Consider the following 17,300-nt stretch of genomic DNA (forward strand, 5'->3'; position numbering starts at 1 on the left):
GTTGCTTCTTTCATTTGTTTAAGATTATAAAGACACGGCCTAGTTGCTAATAAAACTTTGTAATCACAAGTTGCATTAATAGAAATTACAAGGTCCAGATCGAGCCAGCAACTGGCATATCAGCACTCAGTACTAATAAGACTGGTTTAGAATTATTTAGTGGTGTTGGATTTTGGTCCGGCATATTAAGATGGGTCCTGATAGCTTGAATAAGAACTGGAGGAAGGCACCCAAATGGTGAGGTGTCACATAAGGGACAGTTGAGGAAATGAGGAATGTTTGGTCTGGAGAAGGGCAGTCTCAGGTGCTGGTTTCAGGAATATGAAAGGTCACCTGTGGCACAATTGTTTGGACTTATTCTGGGGATCTTAGAATGATGTGTAAATGAAATCTGCTCGATTTCAGCTTTGTGATAGAGCTGTATTGCACAACATGCAACAAATCCTGTCTAAATAATGTTTCAGGTGCTCTTTCCTCTCATTCTTTTCCATGCCTCCGTGGATGGGAACCATGCTTTGTTGTCTTTCTGTCTCTCCTGGTCTCCTCTTTCATGCTTATACATTCCTTACATAGTCCCATGTGTGCCAGTCTTCACTGCATTTTCTGAAATACAAACTAGTCCCACATGCTTATTATCATTATCATTCTTGACAGTTAGCTAGAATTAACAAAGAGACACCATGACCCCTAGCACCATGATCCCCACCAACAGTGAGCGATCTGAACCTATGTGTGTGAGGGGGGCAGAGGGGCCACTAAACTAAGCATCTAAGATAACATTATACTAATCCCTAACCTTATTAGCATTTGCCACTTCCAGGGACTGTGCGGAATGTCCTGCGTGCAGTTCTTAAGGTAATTCTTAAGGTAACTGAGAAGATGGATAATTTTATTATTGTCATTTTATAGATGAGGAAACTGGGACTCAGAGAGGTTAAATAACTTGTCTGAGAAACTCCCAGCAGTCTGACAAATCTTTAATATCCCCTGATAAATTTAGAATTTGCTGAAAGGGGAAAGGTTGAGTGTATGCATGAGAGTGGACAGGACATAGAGACAGAGGGGATCTGTGCTAGGAAATGTGTGTCCTAGAAGGGAATGAAGGGGAGGGAGTAAAGCATGAGCAAAGATGAATCCTGTAGTAGCAGAAAGGGCAACATGGAAAGATGCCCTGGAGTATCATACTTTGTCCAATCTTTTTCCATTTCATTAAAATTTGCTTTTTCCTGATTTTTTTAATCAGCATTTCAAACTATGCAGAACTGCTGTCCTGGCTGGTGTGGCTCAGTTGATTGGAGTGTTGTCCCATACATTGCAAGGCTGCAGGTTCGATTTCCGGTCAGGGCACACACAGCTACGTTGCAGGTTCAGTCCCTGGTTGGGGCATGTACAGGAGGCAACCAAATGATGTTTCTCTCTGGCATTGATGTTTCTCTCTCTCCCTTCCTTTTATCTTTCTCCCTCCCTAAAAAGCAATGAAAAACTGTCCTCAGGTAAGGACAAAAAATAATTTAAACTGTGCACAATGGTTGAGTTGCTATATATACTCTATAACAGCTGTGTAGGCCTATCCCAGCTTATGTTAAATTTGTGGATATGGCCTACCCTCAGCATTGTTAAGTGAACTTTTTCTTGATTTTCCCATTCCAGTGGTCCTTCTTAAAAAAATGAGGCTTTAGTTCATTTCCAGACCAGTATACATGGCTATCTCCCTTTGTTCTGCTTAGGAATAGTTATTATGTGGTTGGCAGGGAAAACAGAAAGATGCTTTGGTCTGATCCCTTCTCCTCCCTGATCATATTAGCTGCCTCCAGAGTTAGATAGATATAAATGCTGAGGCTCAGAAAGCAGAGCCATTGACAAATATGTTGGTGAAGGAATCTATAGTATTTTACTCCCTTTCATACAGATGGGGCTGATTCCTATTCCCCAAGCTTGGATATCTATTTGGAGTAAAAGACAGGAAGAGAGGCTGCCCACTTTATGGTTTCAATTTTTGTGTTGGTGTAATTTAAATATATAGACTTAATCTGCTTATGCTGGAATTTCTCCACTTGCCCATCTAAATCTACCTTCCACCTGTACTACATGAGACTTCACGGGCTACTTATGCAGGTTCCTCTAACTCTCTGGATTACAGCTGGGTCTGGCCAACGGGAAGAACAAGCAGAAGAGTAGCAAGGAGGAGGAGAGATGCTCCAGCTAGGCGGTCCCTTCATTCCCTCCCTGCAGTTTGGCAGCAACTCTGCTTCCCCACTTCAGGCCGTAGCTCCTGATGGGTGGAACCTCCTTCAGCTCCCACTGATTTCCTGCGACTGCCCCTCCCTTGCCCCTTCGGGCCTACAAGTGATAACGGCTTGTGAGGGATCCTTCACCATCCCTTGTTGATGCCCTAGACCTCACTGCTCTGTAAGCATTCCTTTTATTCAACAGCCCTCAGTTACCCTTTTGAGGTAACATCTCTTTCTGCTGGAATCCTCACTGATATATTTGACTCTTGGAAGAATTTAAAAAATGAAACACATGAATCACAGAATTAAATCACCCAAACTGACCTTTAATAGTACCTACATTTTACAGTAAATAAAAAAATATAATTCAAGAAAATTCACTTACAATAAAAAAGTCACACAATCTACCAGAAAAAAGAGAGTAACTTTCTGAAATAAAAATTAATGCCCAATACATGGCCTTGGTCCCATGTATAAATTAGATTAGAGCTTTTGGGAACTGCCAGAATAGTATTTATTCCTATAGTGTATTTCATTTCAGTGATCAAAACACTTTGTAAATTTTTTAAAAAGCAATTATAACATTGTTAGTGATTGGAAGTATGTTATAAATGTGCACTCAGAGAGGAAATCCAATGGAGCTAAGTATTTGATGATGAAGACAGAAGATAGTCATCAAATTTCAAGCTGCAACACCACCTGTATAAAATAGGCATTGTAAGTCCATGTATATAAATCAGTCATTTGCAGACAAGACTGCTTTTTTATCTGTGAATGGCTCAAGTAGGGATTCTTCTCAAACTCAGAAAACCATTAGATTGGCTTAAACTACTATACTTGGCTAAGTGAAATAAATAAACTTCTGCTTAAGTGGAAGCTAGTTGTCTTAGTCTGACTTCCTAAGCCATCAAATTCTAAACCTAAATACGTTGTTTTTTTCTTGGTTCAAATCAGAAATGATGTTACATTAGCATTAGGACAATCCTTCTTCCAACGTGCACTCACAGGAGCAGGCAGGGGTGACAAAAGTTTCACTGAATGACACGGAGAATGTGACGATGCGGATGGAATTTGCCCTCTCGCTGCTCAGGGCTTGCAGCCTCTGCCAGCTTAGTGATCTGGCGTTGGTGCTGTTTCTAGAGCTCTGGCCTGGCTCTCGGTTGTCATGGGTTCAAACCACTTTGAGATTCAGGTCTTCTGGAGAGGCTTTCTATAGCTTCTAAGCAAACTCAGGTCCCTATAGGATCTTTGGAGATTCCAGGCCACAATTCAGTACCAGAATTTCCCAGTTCTTTCTTGGGAGAGATGATCTGGGCCCACAGTAAACCATCCAGGAATAATTTGGCTCAGAACAGACTGCTTTTGCCCATTTCTGGACACCTAAAGTTAGGGCTGGCATTTTGAAGTGAATATCCATGATAGTTTCTTTCTACCTTTTCATTCCACTGACTGTTGAGGGCAAAGAATAAAATCTAGGTCTTCTTTCATCATAGTTCATTTCTTTAATATATGAGTCTAAGTTCTGTGTTTTCTTCTTTAACTTGAAAATGACCCTGTGAACTTAGACAAGTATGTGATGAGATGGAATTAAAGAAAATATTCACATATACAATCCTAATAATTTTTTGTTACCTTCGAAATACCATTCATAGTGGGTGATTGACTATTACATGGGATTTTACCTTCAATTCTGTCTATGTCTATATCAGTGCAAACAAAATAGTCATTTTACACAGTGCAAGAAACAGGAGTAAACTAAGAAACAAAGCTCTAGAGATCTACCAGTTCTTGAATAAATGGCTTAAACTTTTATACTTTGTTCCCACTAGTGATGTTATGTCCAAGTTTGCTATTTTGAGTTTTCAGGTATTATTCCAGATTTTTGGGGGGTGGTGAGGTGGGGTGGAGGATTGTAGATAACATTTTCACTTGGAGGGAAAAAGTCATTTGATAAAAGAAATCGATCTTCCACATTCTAAGTAACCTCCGAATTTTTGTTTAGAAATCACCCATGAGCTTAATGAGTTCCATTTAGAACAATTTCTTAACTTTAAATGGGGAAGATTTATTTACATGTCCAGATTATAGTTAAGTTAAATTTTGCCTGGTTGGTTTAAATTGGTGGAAAAGCAAATCATTTATTTATTCTTTTTAAAATAAAAGCTGATTTGACATAGATTGTGTCAAAACACACTGATGCCTAGAATGGTTTGGAAAAACTCTAAGTGATCATCTAGCTTGATAACTACTTATAAGAAATGGTTTTACGTAAGCAACTCAATGAGACTGGAAAAAATTAACTTTTTTTTTAATAACAGCTATCTTGTAATAACACTCACTAAAAAGAAGAAAAAGTTGGTTTTACTATTTTGAAGATCATGTTGTAAGAATAAGAATCCTCTAGTACCAAGTATTTTAAACCCTAATTTACTATGCAACCATACTTTAAAAACTTGCCAAGTTAATTTTTTTCTACTTTTATCTTATTGAAAAAATATTCTATCTACACTAACTATAAAATGTTATTTGGGGGATTCATCATATATTATTCCACTTTCAAATTTTTGTTTTATAGTTTATTTTTATAACATTTCTGATGAGTTTATACAGTAACTAAGATTAAACAGTGCAAATTCACTGAAATATTTTGATGCTGAGTTTACACCATGCCAAACATTTAGATTTAGAAATATATAAGATATGTTTCATTGTTATATGATTTTCCATATAGTATTAGACAACCCGTGTTTCCTAGATAAAAATATAGGTAGATAATTTTACTACAACACAATCCTCTTATAAAGTACATGTTAGTTATAGCTTCAATATCAGCATTAAGAGAGTTCCAGTGTATCTGAAGAATTGCCCAGATTTTTCAATTCTTAGCCCTAATACGTGGCTTCAGACATAGCCACATATACCCTCCACTGGAAATAGAATGAAGAGTACTAATCAGAATTAACTCTCTTAACAGCCTATCATTTCTTGTTGAGAGGAAAATTCTTCAAAGTTTTCTTGATTAGTATTAGCACAATAGGCATTATGAAATAAATAATCTGACACTGAGACACAGCTTCCGGAGGACTAGTGAAAAAGCTGAGCTTACTCTTCTATGAGTAATACCGTAGTGATGAGACAGCACTCCCACATACACAAACATTACAGTACGCAGTGCCTACAGTTTTCAAACTTACTTTCCAAAAAAAGGGTCTATTAAGCAATCACAAAACATGACTTGGTTGCTTCAACATTTCGACTTCCTGACGAATACATATGAAGTTTTATCAGGTCTGGCTGTACACTGTATGTTTATAACAGCAGTAACGCAAAAGATTAAAATAGAAAACACACAGTAACTATTTCAGGTTTTAAACAAATTACAAAACCACATGCTTTCTCACTCAACAGGAAAACCTAAATCAAAAGGCAGCCAGATCTTTAATGCAGTTGGTTGTTCCTCTAAAGGCCGTGTAACATGCTCAAAGGGTAGCTGCTCCTTCTGACACCTTCCAGGAAGTGCCTTGTCAGCACATCTGTAGTCTAAACCGCTGCTAAATTGTTGGTTTACTTACTCTGTTTTATTAGGGTAGCTTCATTTTGTTTATAAACTAACCTTTTTCATTTCTCCGAGGAACCCTTTCAAAACAATCTTCCAGATGCTGGCTAACTAAGCACTTCTTAGCTATTGTCCACAAAGGTCAGTCTATTTACTGGCATTTGACCGTGTAGAACAGGAAGTTTCTGTTGCATCTTGTGCTCTTAATGAAACCCGACAACAGAGGACTGAACGCATTAGTCTCAGAACAGAAGGCCTCAGGATGGCAAAGACCCAAGGGTCGATTATTGAATTAATTGATAAAAATCTAAGTGCTCGAAGGTCCCATTTTTCTCTTCGGGAAGAGGTTTCATTCATATATGCAAAAATCTGTAAGAAGCAAAAGGGAGAAATGATGTTAGTTTTACATTGTAGCAGTGGACAGGCTTAGACCATATACAATTTTTCAAAATTTAAAAATACGTTTTGTTTGTAGTGGTGATAAAAGGTGAATAGCAAGATCTCACACTTCTTCCACATGTTTATTCCTTACAAAAACTCTGAAACATAAGTATTATCATCTCCTTTTGGCAGGTGAAAAAGTGAACTTCAGGGAAGTTAGTAACAACACGCTATGTTTACTTCCAATACTTAATCTGACTTAATTATCACAATTCCGTGTGAGAAGTGAGAGGGTACACAAGACAGCACGGGTCCTCCATTGGACTGCCTGGGTTTGAACTGGGCCCCATATATAGCTTTGGGACCTTAAGTAAAAAACTAACCTGTTAGTGCTTCAGTTACATCTGTAAAATAGGTGATAACAACAATACCCCCTTCTTATTTGGGAGGATGAAAGGAAGTAATATGTATAAACTACTTGAAACAGTGCTCACCTAGTAAGTGCCCCGCAATGTTAGTTATTATCTCCATTTTACCAATGAGGACACTCGAGTGCAGAGAAGTTAGGTGACTTGAGCAAGTTTCCAGGGCTGTTTGGTGGTGCAGTCAAGACAAGTGGTGGCAGGAAAATGGAGACAAATATATTTGAACAATAAAAAAATTTTTAAAATTAAAAAAAAAATTAAAAGAAAGAAAAGAAAAAGACACAAATCCCACCTCCCTTGACACCAGTGCTTTGTTCAGCAGGCGCTCCATCCAGGTCACCTACATTAGAGCAAAGGTCTTCAGAACAATGTCCTGCACACTGGAAAGCTGACACATCTTTACATGTTGACCAGTGTTTTCCAACTGGTATACCAGCTCTCATCAGATTCCTTAGGTATTTAGAGAGCAACACAACTTTTTGGTCAGATTTAAAGGAATGGAACTGAACGTGCTTGATAAAGATTAAACGTTGTCACCCAGTTTACAGAAAAGAAGAAAACAGATGTAAACCACATCCAGTCATTTAAAACTATTCTTTATAATGGTCCAGGGACTTTCTTAACAACGGTAGCCCTTGAGTTAGAAAGCTAATCTTTCTCTCCTCCACTCCTCTGCACCAGAAGTAGGAATGTTTTATTTCCTTCTCTCCTGCTTACTCTGTAGGCATCTGACAGAAGGATATACAAAGCAAATTGCAGGGAGGCAGAAGAGCAGTCATCTTCAAGTTGCTTATGTTAGGACAATAGCAGGGAGGTTTGGCAGCCACAGGTGTTTATGCCAGAGAATCTTGGCATGGGGAATGGAGAAAAGACTTGGCAGATGAGTAAGGAAAAAGAAGAATGGATGGTGGATTTCTCTGATTATAGAGAGAACAGAAAGTTAGGTAGGCAATAATTTTCTTGGCAGCTAAACTATTTTGGATGAGAAATATACAGGACTTATATGGTGTCGTTAAAGGAGAGATTATGGAGTTCAGAAATTCAGGATACCATTGTATATAAGTCTGGTTGATTAAAATACATTAGTCACCACACACACACACACACACACACACACACACACACACACACAACTGAGCACTCTGGAGCAGAAAAGTCTGAATTTATAATCTAGTTTACTCAAAACATAGGCTATGGAGCAATTTTGGAGTTTAGAAATTTGGGATAACAGTGTATATATGTCTGGTAGATTAAAATACATTAGTTACCATACACACACAAAAAAACACACACACAACTGAACACTCAGTAGCAGAAAAGCCTGAGTTGATAATCTAGTTTCACCAAAGACTAGGATAATACTGAACTGGCAAGCCAAGCAGGCAGTGTAGAGAGGGCCCAGGGTTCTAGCATCACAGCTTCACATGGAAGTGAGTCAGGTTTTCAGTTCCTGATCTTCTTGGAGTGTGATAGAGCAATGAGAAGTGAAAAATGGTTTTAGAGGGTGAAGCAATTCTGTACTATTTGTTTCCTTTCCATTTCATCCACCATGATGGGTGATTTTTGAAAATGCTTAAAATCTGCATTTTAAGAGCTGGCCAATATTTTGCAGAAAGCAATTTCTTCTTTTATACTTGAAAAAGAGACCTACTGCAGTGACCCTTGAAGTTCTTGATGTAAGTTTTATCTTCTCCTTCTTCTCCTATCTCCTCATTTTTTAAAAATTCAGTTCTTTTGCCTACATTTCACCATTTTGATCTAGTGGACCCTGTTTTTTAAAAATTATTATAAAATATACATAACAAAATTTAGCGTTTTAACCATTTCAACCATTTAACCAATGATACAATTCAGTGCCATTAAATGCATTAACATTGTTGTACACTGTATTGTTTATATATTTTTTATTTTCTATACATTATGATGTTTTGCCATCCTAAAGACCTTCCTGGCTGGATAGAGACTGCCCCATGATACCTGTGTTACAACCCAGATTTAATTAATCAGAGTCTCTGAGTGAGGGAGCTGGGTATAGCCAACCCTTGGAGATAGCCAGGGGCTCGCCAGGGAGCAATCCTTTGATATGCAAACTAAGGAATCCAGAGCCCGTCCATCTGGCCCTGTACTCCTTGGTGGCAACATTCCTCTGCCTTAATCTTTCCAGGGCCAGGTACCCGGCAACTAGGGAACAGCCCTACAACTTAGAGCCCGCTGAAATGATTCTAATAGCCAGTCCTACACTAGCTATCCTGCCCTGCTTTGCTTTTCCCTTGGAAACCCCAATAAGGGCTGTGGCCTAGGCTCTCCCCAGCAACTGCTGCCGCCTCCTGACCTGCATTAGTACTTTCCCATGTGGCCTTTGGTGTTGGGCAGTCCTTCCTGTTTCTAGGACTTGTGAGTATGATGAACTTTGCTTTCTTGAGCCTCTCTTGTGGTCACACCTGACTGACCATCACATAAAAGAACAGCACAGCAACCATCGCCACCATCCACTTCCAGAACTCTGCATCGTCCCAAACTGAAACTCTACCCATGAAACAATAACTCTCCATTCTCCTCTCCCGCCAGCCAATCCTGGTTTTTCATTAAAGGCTAACACATGGCATATAAGTCAGTTAATTAATGTTTCAATGGTACTCTGCTTCAGAGGCTGGTAAAATTTATACATATTTTTGTACACACTACTAATACATTTGCTATAAGAAAAATACCAAGTGCTCCCATGGAATCTTGCAGCCTCCTGTGAAAACCTCATCTTGGCACTGAGTGGATACTGTTTGTTTGAGATTCTTTCCTACCATCAGTACAACCACATAGTGTGTTCAGAATTTTAGAGCAAATGAGAACTTTGTCTAGCAGCTAGTTGAAATTAACCAAGGATGATTAAAAATATCCTGATGCTTGCTCCCTCACTCAGAGACTCTGATTAATTAAATCTGGGTTGTAACATGGGTATCATGGTTTCTACTTGCACCTGCCCTTGCACCCCATGGGATTCTAATGTGTAGCCTTAGATCCTTACCTAACACCTGAAATAAAAACAAAAGACCCACTTTGACCTGGCCTATCAAACAAATGACTTTAAGCTTTCAGAATCCCTGATCATTAACATACAATCTGATTTTTGCTTGGAAATTGAATCTTATAGAGATAAGTACTAATAGTTACTGAATACCTACGTGTGCCAGACATTGTGCTAAGCAATTTATAAGTCTTATTCTAAGTAATCTTTACTTGAACCTGCAAAATATTATTCCCATTTTAGTAAGAAGGAAACTAAAACTTACAGGGGTGTCCAAACTTTTGGTGTCTTGCAACACTGGACGAAGAAGAGTTGTCTTAGGCCACACACGAAATACATTGCAACACAAAATCACAAAAATATCTCACAACATTTTAAGCAAATTTACGATTTTGTGTTGGGATTTTGTGCATTCATGGTCATCCTGGGCTGCATGCAGCCTGTGGGCCACAGGTTGAACACTCTTGGAGAAGATTAGTAATCTTGTCCCAATCACGCCTCAGATAAGTAGGGAAGCAATGGAGTCACGCTTAAGCAGAGGGACCCACATTTTCCTTTCAGTCACTACACTATTGCAAGCCTGTCGTGTAAAGTCTCATAAAGTTTACCACTGACTGTATTTGTAGGAGATAGCTTTTCAAAGATGTCAGCAAGGTTATGGGAATCACTGTTCCCATTAAGAACCATGGCTGTATCTAAGTAGCTATTTGGCTTTCTTGATCCTTTTATTTCCCCTCCTTTCCGCAGCTAAATTGCAGGCAAAGATTGTTATATGTTTATCTACCTTGTGAAAGACATTAGTAAGTGTCCTGGCTATAGGCTTTGCGTAATTCATTCTTTAAAAAAATTTCATGGGAAGATTATTTTCCAGGTACTTGATATTTTAAAGAAACTTCTTCCCCCAAATCATAGGTGCTTTGTGGTAGAGGGAACAGGGGCCCATTTCCCTTCTGAAGGAAAGACTGGGGCATAGATGTGGCTCCAGTACTAAAGCGTGTCCCCTGCCTTGTGCTCCAGGTGATCCTAAAGCCAGACACAAAAGAGAGTTAATGCTAAGGTTTAGAGCTCTGGGCCTGTGTATTCTAGGGTGGTGGTTCTAACACCCTCTGAGAAAATGTTGGAAACTGAACTCTCTACCCAGAACTCAGATAAACACAAGATTTTGCAAACAATTTCAAAGTGACCCACGAGCTGTCCATGGAGTGCAGGAAGTGTCAGCCTTCCCCAAATGCACTCTCCCTATCCTTGGCCCATCCCGTCACTCATATGTCCCAACTGCAGAAGTCTTAAGTCTAGTTTATTGTTAGAGGGCAGCAATTTAAGGCAGCAAAATAGTTTGGGGAAAATGAAGCTTGGTAGACCTTAATATAACTTGGGGCACAAGGAAGGCGTGGTCAAGATAAGAATGGGAAGTGGTGATCAGAAACTTCAAAACAGAGGACAGGAGAAACCATGGAAACTAAAACAGATCAGGTTGCAGATTAACTAAGTCTTAAGCTTTAAGTGGAAGGAAACTTGTTGATTGCCTTCCTGAAATACTGCCTTCAGAGATGAACCCCATACCATTTCTGTTTTGTTTTGTTTTTTTTAAACTTAATACTGTGCTGGCCTCTTGCAATGCCAAAAAAGATATATACGAACCCTAAGCTGTTTTCCTTTAAGCTGAGGTCATAATCATCAGAAACAGGAGTGATGATCAACTTGACCAAAGGTGGAGACATTATACATAACTTCTCTTTCAGGAAAAGCACTATGGTTCTTGCTGTTTAAATTTTAAAGACTCAGTGTGATTGTGCCGTTATTCACAACCACCATTTCATAATATCAAAGGGCAAAGAAAAGGATGTCAAGTGAAACACTCGTATGGGAAAACTTTCTTCTCTTAAAAAGTATTGTGTAAAGAGAATGCGTTGTGGAATTGTGCACTTGAAACCTGTATAATTTTGTTAACCAGCATCACCCCAATAAATTCAATAAAATGGAAAAAAAATGTATTAACATTATTTCAACAATCCCCAAACACATCATTAATGATGCCTAAATGATAAAGGACTTTCCAGTAGTACCTGGATATTAAAACATCACCAAGCAAAGTTCATTACGATTATGCATAGAGATTTCTAGATTGCTATTTCATCCCTAGTAGAATTGTGATATTTTCTATGCACGTAATTGGTCAATTTCATATCAGTTATACAACCCCCATTCATGTCATAAAGAGTACCAGGAATGAACAGGAAACTCCAGTACTATTTACTTGAGTTTGTTCTGTATTGCAAAGATCAGATTTCCACTAATCAGGTTTACCTGGAAATTATAGCTCTAAAGAATTTCTAAACATGAAGAAATTTTTAGAATGAGTCGATGGTTAGTTCTTGAAATTTTAGAAGTGAATAAAATGCATAAGTACTTTATCCAAATGGCATGTGGAAAACAGTTTAAAATGACCAGAAGTTACCCGCTATTATTAGTAAAGTAGTGAGAAAGTGACTTAATGTGGTTGGGAATGAAGATGCAAACAGTATCTGAGGCAAGAACGGAGTCTGACATATTTCCTGTGTTGTGTTCCGTTTCATGAAGAAAGTTTCTATTTATCTCTGTGAAAGGATGACAACAGCTGATTAACTTAAGGAGGAATTTATTAATTTATACAATGTCCCCTTAGTGCATAAACAGTTTAGAATATGTTGTTGATCCCGTTCATGATTTCATATTGGACAGCCAAAATAATGTCATTTCTTAAACAACTCAGGCCTTTTTATTTTTTATCACTTAAGAAATGCTTTGTGGTAACAATGGAAGATTTTACATGAGGGGTAGTCTGATTATTTCTTAATTTACAGCAGCATTTATATTAGCCAATCTCCTTAAATCTCAGTCTTGGCTTTTTAATTCACAGATCTATGGGGAAGTAAAAACGAACTACACACTTTGCCCCAGCTCAGGCCCCTTGATCTGATATGGAGTAAAAGGTCTTTGCAATTTTATTTTTAAAGCTCACAAATTGGAATTAAAAGGCAAAGTGATCCAGATATTTATAACGTCTTCATAATTCTCTTTGAAATCTTAGATCAATTTTCTCCTATGTTACCCTGCAATAAGCACTTTCTCTCCGATATTATAGTGGTTAAATGTATAAGGTCTGTGTTTAAACTGCCTGGCTTTGAATCCTGGCTCCAGCATTCACCAACTGCAGGACCCAGGGTAAGCTATTTGCCTCATTTGTAGAATGGGAACAATAATACTGTCTGTTTTACAGGTTGTTGTTGTGAAGGCAATGGGTTAGTACATGTAAAAATTAGCACTCAGAAATGCTAACCATTTTGATGCTGATGATAATAATGATATTTGAGGTTGAACTTGATTTCATTACAGGGCTGTGGGTATTTTACATTTTGATAGATTCACTTCCCGAACTTTGGAAGTCATGGACTGGGATTCTTGGAGGAAGTAGTAATTCTAACCTGCCCACACCCTGGGACAACAAAGTTAGTAGTTTCAGGTTTCCTAAATCCCCACTCTCCTCCTTCCCCCACTCCTGGAACTGCTGGAATAAGCTGGAGTCCCACTGGGCACTCTCTTCCTTGCTGGGCCACTTTTAAGGGACATAGGGAGCAGCTCTGGCAGGAATGGGCAGAGACAGCATAAGTTGCTGGTATTTTCTGGGGTGCAAGGAAAAAAATTAGTTGGAATAGTTCATTAACAACTTTTTTTGTACCTTGCTTACATTTTAAATTGATAATAGTTTGTATAAATTGAGTTAAAATGTATGGATTAAAATGAATGTTTCTTTTCAATTTTTGTTGTGTGATTCTAGAAAATTTTAAATACTATACGTGGCTCACATTTGTAGCTCACACTGTATTTCTGTGGGTCTACATGTGCTCTGTGAAAGGAGCAGGAAAACATCTGCAGGCAACCACAAACCTTTGCCGTGTCTAACAGTGTCCCCGGTTAGGAGGCGTGAAGATGGTCCCCGCCTCAGGTGGGAGATTGGTGAAGGCAATTTCTGACCACAGGGTTAGTGTGGGCCAATAAACTAAGAAGACATGGGGGGAAGAGCCCCACAGGGCGCATGACAAGCATTTTGAAATAGCAGAATGTATGCATCAAATAGTGGCCATGAGTTGGAATGATCAGATAAGCCCTCCAAGAAATAACTTAAATTGGGATAGTGCAGCATTTCATAGGGTTTAAAGTACTGTGTAAATGAAGGCACTAACAAGTACCAAGAATCTCCTGACAAAAGAATCTTCACCTAGCCCCTCCCATGCCACAAACAGGCACTTTTAATAAAAACACAGGTTCAAAGCAATCCTCCTACTCCCCCCTCCTTCCACCAGACTTCTAGCTCTAAGCCTCATCCGTGAAGCAACTCTGGATCTGCCCCTGGCTTAATATTAAATGAAGGGGGGGAAACAGGAAAAACATATGTAATTGCGTGTGTGCTCATGTATATTCAAATATATAAAATATACATATATTTGAAAACATATGGCAACGATGGAGGCCTCATGATAAAAGGCAAATGTACTTAACGAGAGGGGAACCTATTGAAAATCACTGCCTTTACTTTTAAAAATACAGATTATACAGTAGATCAGTCATGCTGAAAGGGGAGACATTTTTTCTCCTGCTTTTTTTCTCTAAAGGGCTTAGGAAAAGAAATAACAATCTATTTCACAGGTTCCTGGTCTGAGCTCATTCCTAGGCTATTTAAGTAGCTGCGGGTCATGGATATTTTTCTATACATACTCACAAATAATTCTAAAAACTGATATCCTAAGGCCCACCTGTCCAAGACAGGCACTGCCCAGTTCAGAGATGCTTTATGACTCCTAAGTTGAATTCTAAGTTGTTCAGCGGAAACTGAAATGCTTTCTTTCATAGATACTTACTCTGCATCCCAACCCCCAACAGCTGATTTAGCTTCTAACATAATCTAAAGGTTCTGTCAGTAAAACGAAACAAACCCATAGAAGCCATGTTGGTTTCTACATCATAGCATTTCCAGAGCAGAAACTTCCTGGCCATGGGTGGAATGGGAGTTGCAGTCTCCCAAAATCCTCCTTCATGTAATAACATGGTACATTTTACACACTCCATCTCATTCCACGCCCCGCCCCCCAAAAGTGTAACTTACTGATTCAGACCAGCTTCTGCCCTGACAGAAGTAGGGTAGAAGTGTGTGGTACAGTGGGAACCAGGGAGGAGAAAATATAGCTAAAGAGTTAATTTGGGGCAGGAGAGGGTCATATCTGCGCTTTTAGAACCCTGTGTTCTTTCCTACCCTTGAGGATGGGCATGAGCGTATAAAGATAATCAAAAACAGTGATGACAGTGGGAAGATAAAGTTACGTCCTCAGCTTCTACAAGTCAGACCAGCTAACGGTAGGCACTGCCCATTACTTTTTTTTCCCTCCAAGGTTGTGGCAGGTGAGAGTCACTGACAACTACTTACTTCCTGCAAGGTCAGTCTTGTTTTCCTAAAGATTATGAAGTGGAGCTGCCCAAACTTCCAGTTCCCATGTCTCTGTAAGAGGCCAGTCCACACTCAGACATATCCCCAGACCTGTACACCTTAGGAGGCTCAAACTCACAGCATCACAGAACTAACTAGGGAAGTTGCTCCAAACCAGGATAGCACCCACCCCTGTACCAAGGCTCCCATCCTTCAGTTCCCCAGACAGGCTCTGGCCTGCTGGGTCATGGCAAGGGCTGGCCATGCCTATCTCTCCCATCTCTGAAATGGACTGGCCGTTCCTATTGTGGTTTTGTGCTCATAAAGCACACAAGCATAAGCTGAAGAGCACCTGCGTATATTTCTGACAGTGACAGCAAGAAGGTATTTTGTGAGTACAAATGCCTTCTCTGAGGGATCTCAAAAGCTTAGCAAGGGGTTCCTCCAAGCACCAACCTTTCCTCTAATTATCATTACAGATGTATTGTTTTATTAATTTCGTGGCCACAAAGAGTTACACAACCAATAAGTAAATTAGAAAGCCTGTATACTGGGTGTTTGTTGAACTTTTAGGACAAATAATGAGTGTTCTGGAGCTCTGCTGCAAGGACACTTCTCATCCAGGCCCATTCTCAGTGGCAGCTGGGATGATTGGGTACCACATTTTAACCCTGGGAGAAACTGCCAGCAAAGTTATGGAGAACTAGAACCAGCGTGTGGGCAGGGGGTACCAGGAAGCAAACTGCAGCTCTGAGAAGTCCGATTGTAATCGCCAACCACCCAGACGGGCAAGCGGCGCCGCCTCCTCAGATGCTAACTAAGGCTAGTAGGACAGGAACACTAACAACAGGCCTTTGATTCCAGGACGGAGAGCTTGGCTGACAGTGCCAAGGCTCCCTGGCTGTGGGGCTGTAGTACTGTTTGAGAAATACTATCGTGGAGAGGCCCACGCGCCAGGGTTAGGGGGTAAAGAAGCGGGTAAAGGTGAAAAGCCACAGGGAAAGTCTACATACAGACCTTTACAAGTTAGCACACATTTTCACGGGTTGCGAAAGTTTGTGTGGCAGTGGAAAGGGTAAAAGTGAGAGAAGAGTGTGAGAAGGCTGCGCAGAACTGGGCTGTGGAAACGGAGTGACTTACTGTGAAAGGCAAGGAGCAGACGGCGAAGGTGATGGTCATAATAGCAAGGAGAATAAGGTGGTCTGTCTCCTCCGCCATGGACACCCTTTCCCCTCTCCTGCGGGTCGCAGGGCCGCCCCCGCCGCTGCCCACTGACGGTCCGCAGCGGCTTCTCCTACTCCGGCGGTGCATGCGGATGAGGTTGACGATGACACTGAAGTTGCAAGCGAGCACCGCCACGATGAGGAGCAGCAGCAGGGTGGCGTAAAGCTGCAGGTAGATGGTGGGCCCGTGCTTGAGGAAGCACCACGTCCCGGGGCAGTACTGGACATACTGCCCGGTGTTCAGCAGCGGCAGAGAGCAAAAGAGCAGGGAGACCACGTAGATGGCTGGCAGCACCGCCAGGCCGCTGCGGCGCTTGACGTGACGCTGGTAGAAGTAGGGGTGCCCGATGGCTAGGTAGCGCTCCAGGGCCATGGCGAAGAGCATGAGCATCGTGGCCAAGCTGAAGAAGGTCATGGCGAAGGCGAAGTAGGTGCATGCGCGGCTCTCGGGCGCCAGTGCCTCCAGGGTCTGGTTCCGCGCGTACGAAGCCAGCACCACGGGGCTGATGAGACAGGTCCCGAGCAGGTCGGTGAACACCAGCTCGGTCACCAGCACGTGGAACAAGGAGATGGAGTTCCTGCGGCTGGCTCCGCGCCCCGCGTCGCCCCGCCAGCGGCGCGCCAACAGCGCCAGCGCGATGAGGTTCCCCAGCACCCCGGCCGAGAACATCACGGAGCTGATGGCTGGGCTTTCGCCCGAGGGGAGCCACTGTCGAGTCTCGCAAACCTCGGACCGGGAGTCATTGGAGGTATTGTCCATGGTGGGGTGCCTGGAACAGAGATGTGTCCTCCTCTCCCGGCTTGTACCTGGGAGATGGAGGGTCTGAGAGCGGGAGTGCTCCGGGACCCAGAGAGAAAAGGGGAGGGATCGAAATCCAGAACCCCCTTCCGGCCCCCGGCGCGCCCAAGGGCAGGCTCGGCCCGGGTCTCCCGCAGCTCCTGGACTGGCAGCTCGGCTGCAGCATTCGGCCGGCGCTCGAGGCTCCGCCGACCCGCGCCCA

The 17,300-nt window shown here is 41.2% G+C and overlaps 1 protein-coding gene across 1 annotated transcript; it reads right to left on the reverse strand.

Annotated features, from left to right (window-relative positions):
* Positions 1–5,934: 5,934 nt before the first annotated feature.
* On the reverse strand, positions 5,935–17,059 carry PTGER2 (prostaglandin E receptor 2). Its single transcript, XM_054567048.1, has 2 exons — positions 16,217–17,059; positions 5,935–6,156 (listed from the first exon to the last, which is right to left on the reverse strand). The coding sequence occupies exons 1-2, from the start codon at positions 17,057–17,059 to the stop codon at positions 5,935–5,937; spliced, it is 1,065 nt and encodes a 354-aa protein (XP_054423023.1).
* Positions 17,060–17,300: the final 241 nt, after the last annotated feature.

Source organism: Pteronotus mesoamericanus, unplaced genomic scaffold (assembly GCF_021234165.1).
Source record: "Pteronotus mesoamericanus isolate MK-2021 breed Mesoamerican mustached bat unplaced genomic scaffold, CSHL_Meso_final contig_182, whole genome shotgun sequence".
Classification (NCBI taxonomy): domain Eukaryota; kingdom Metazoa; phylum Chordata; class Mammalia; order Chiroptera; family Mormoopidae; genus Pteronotus; species Pteronotus mesoamericanus.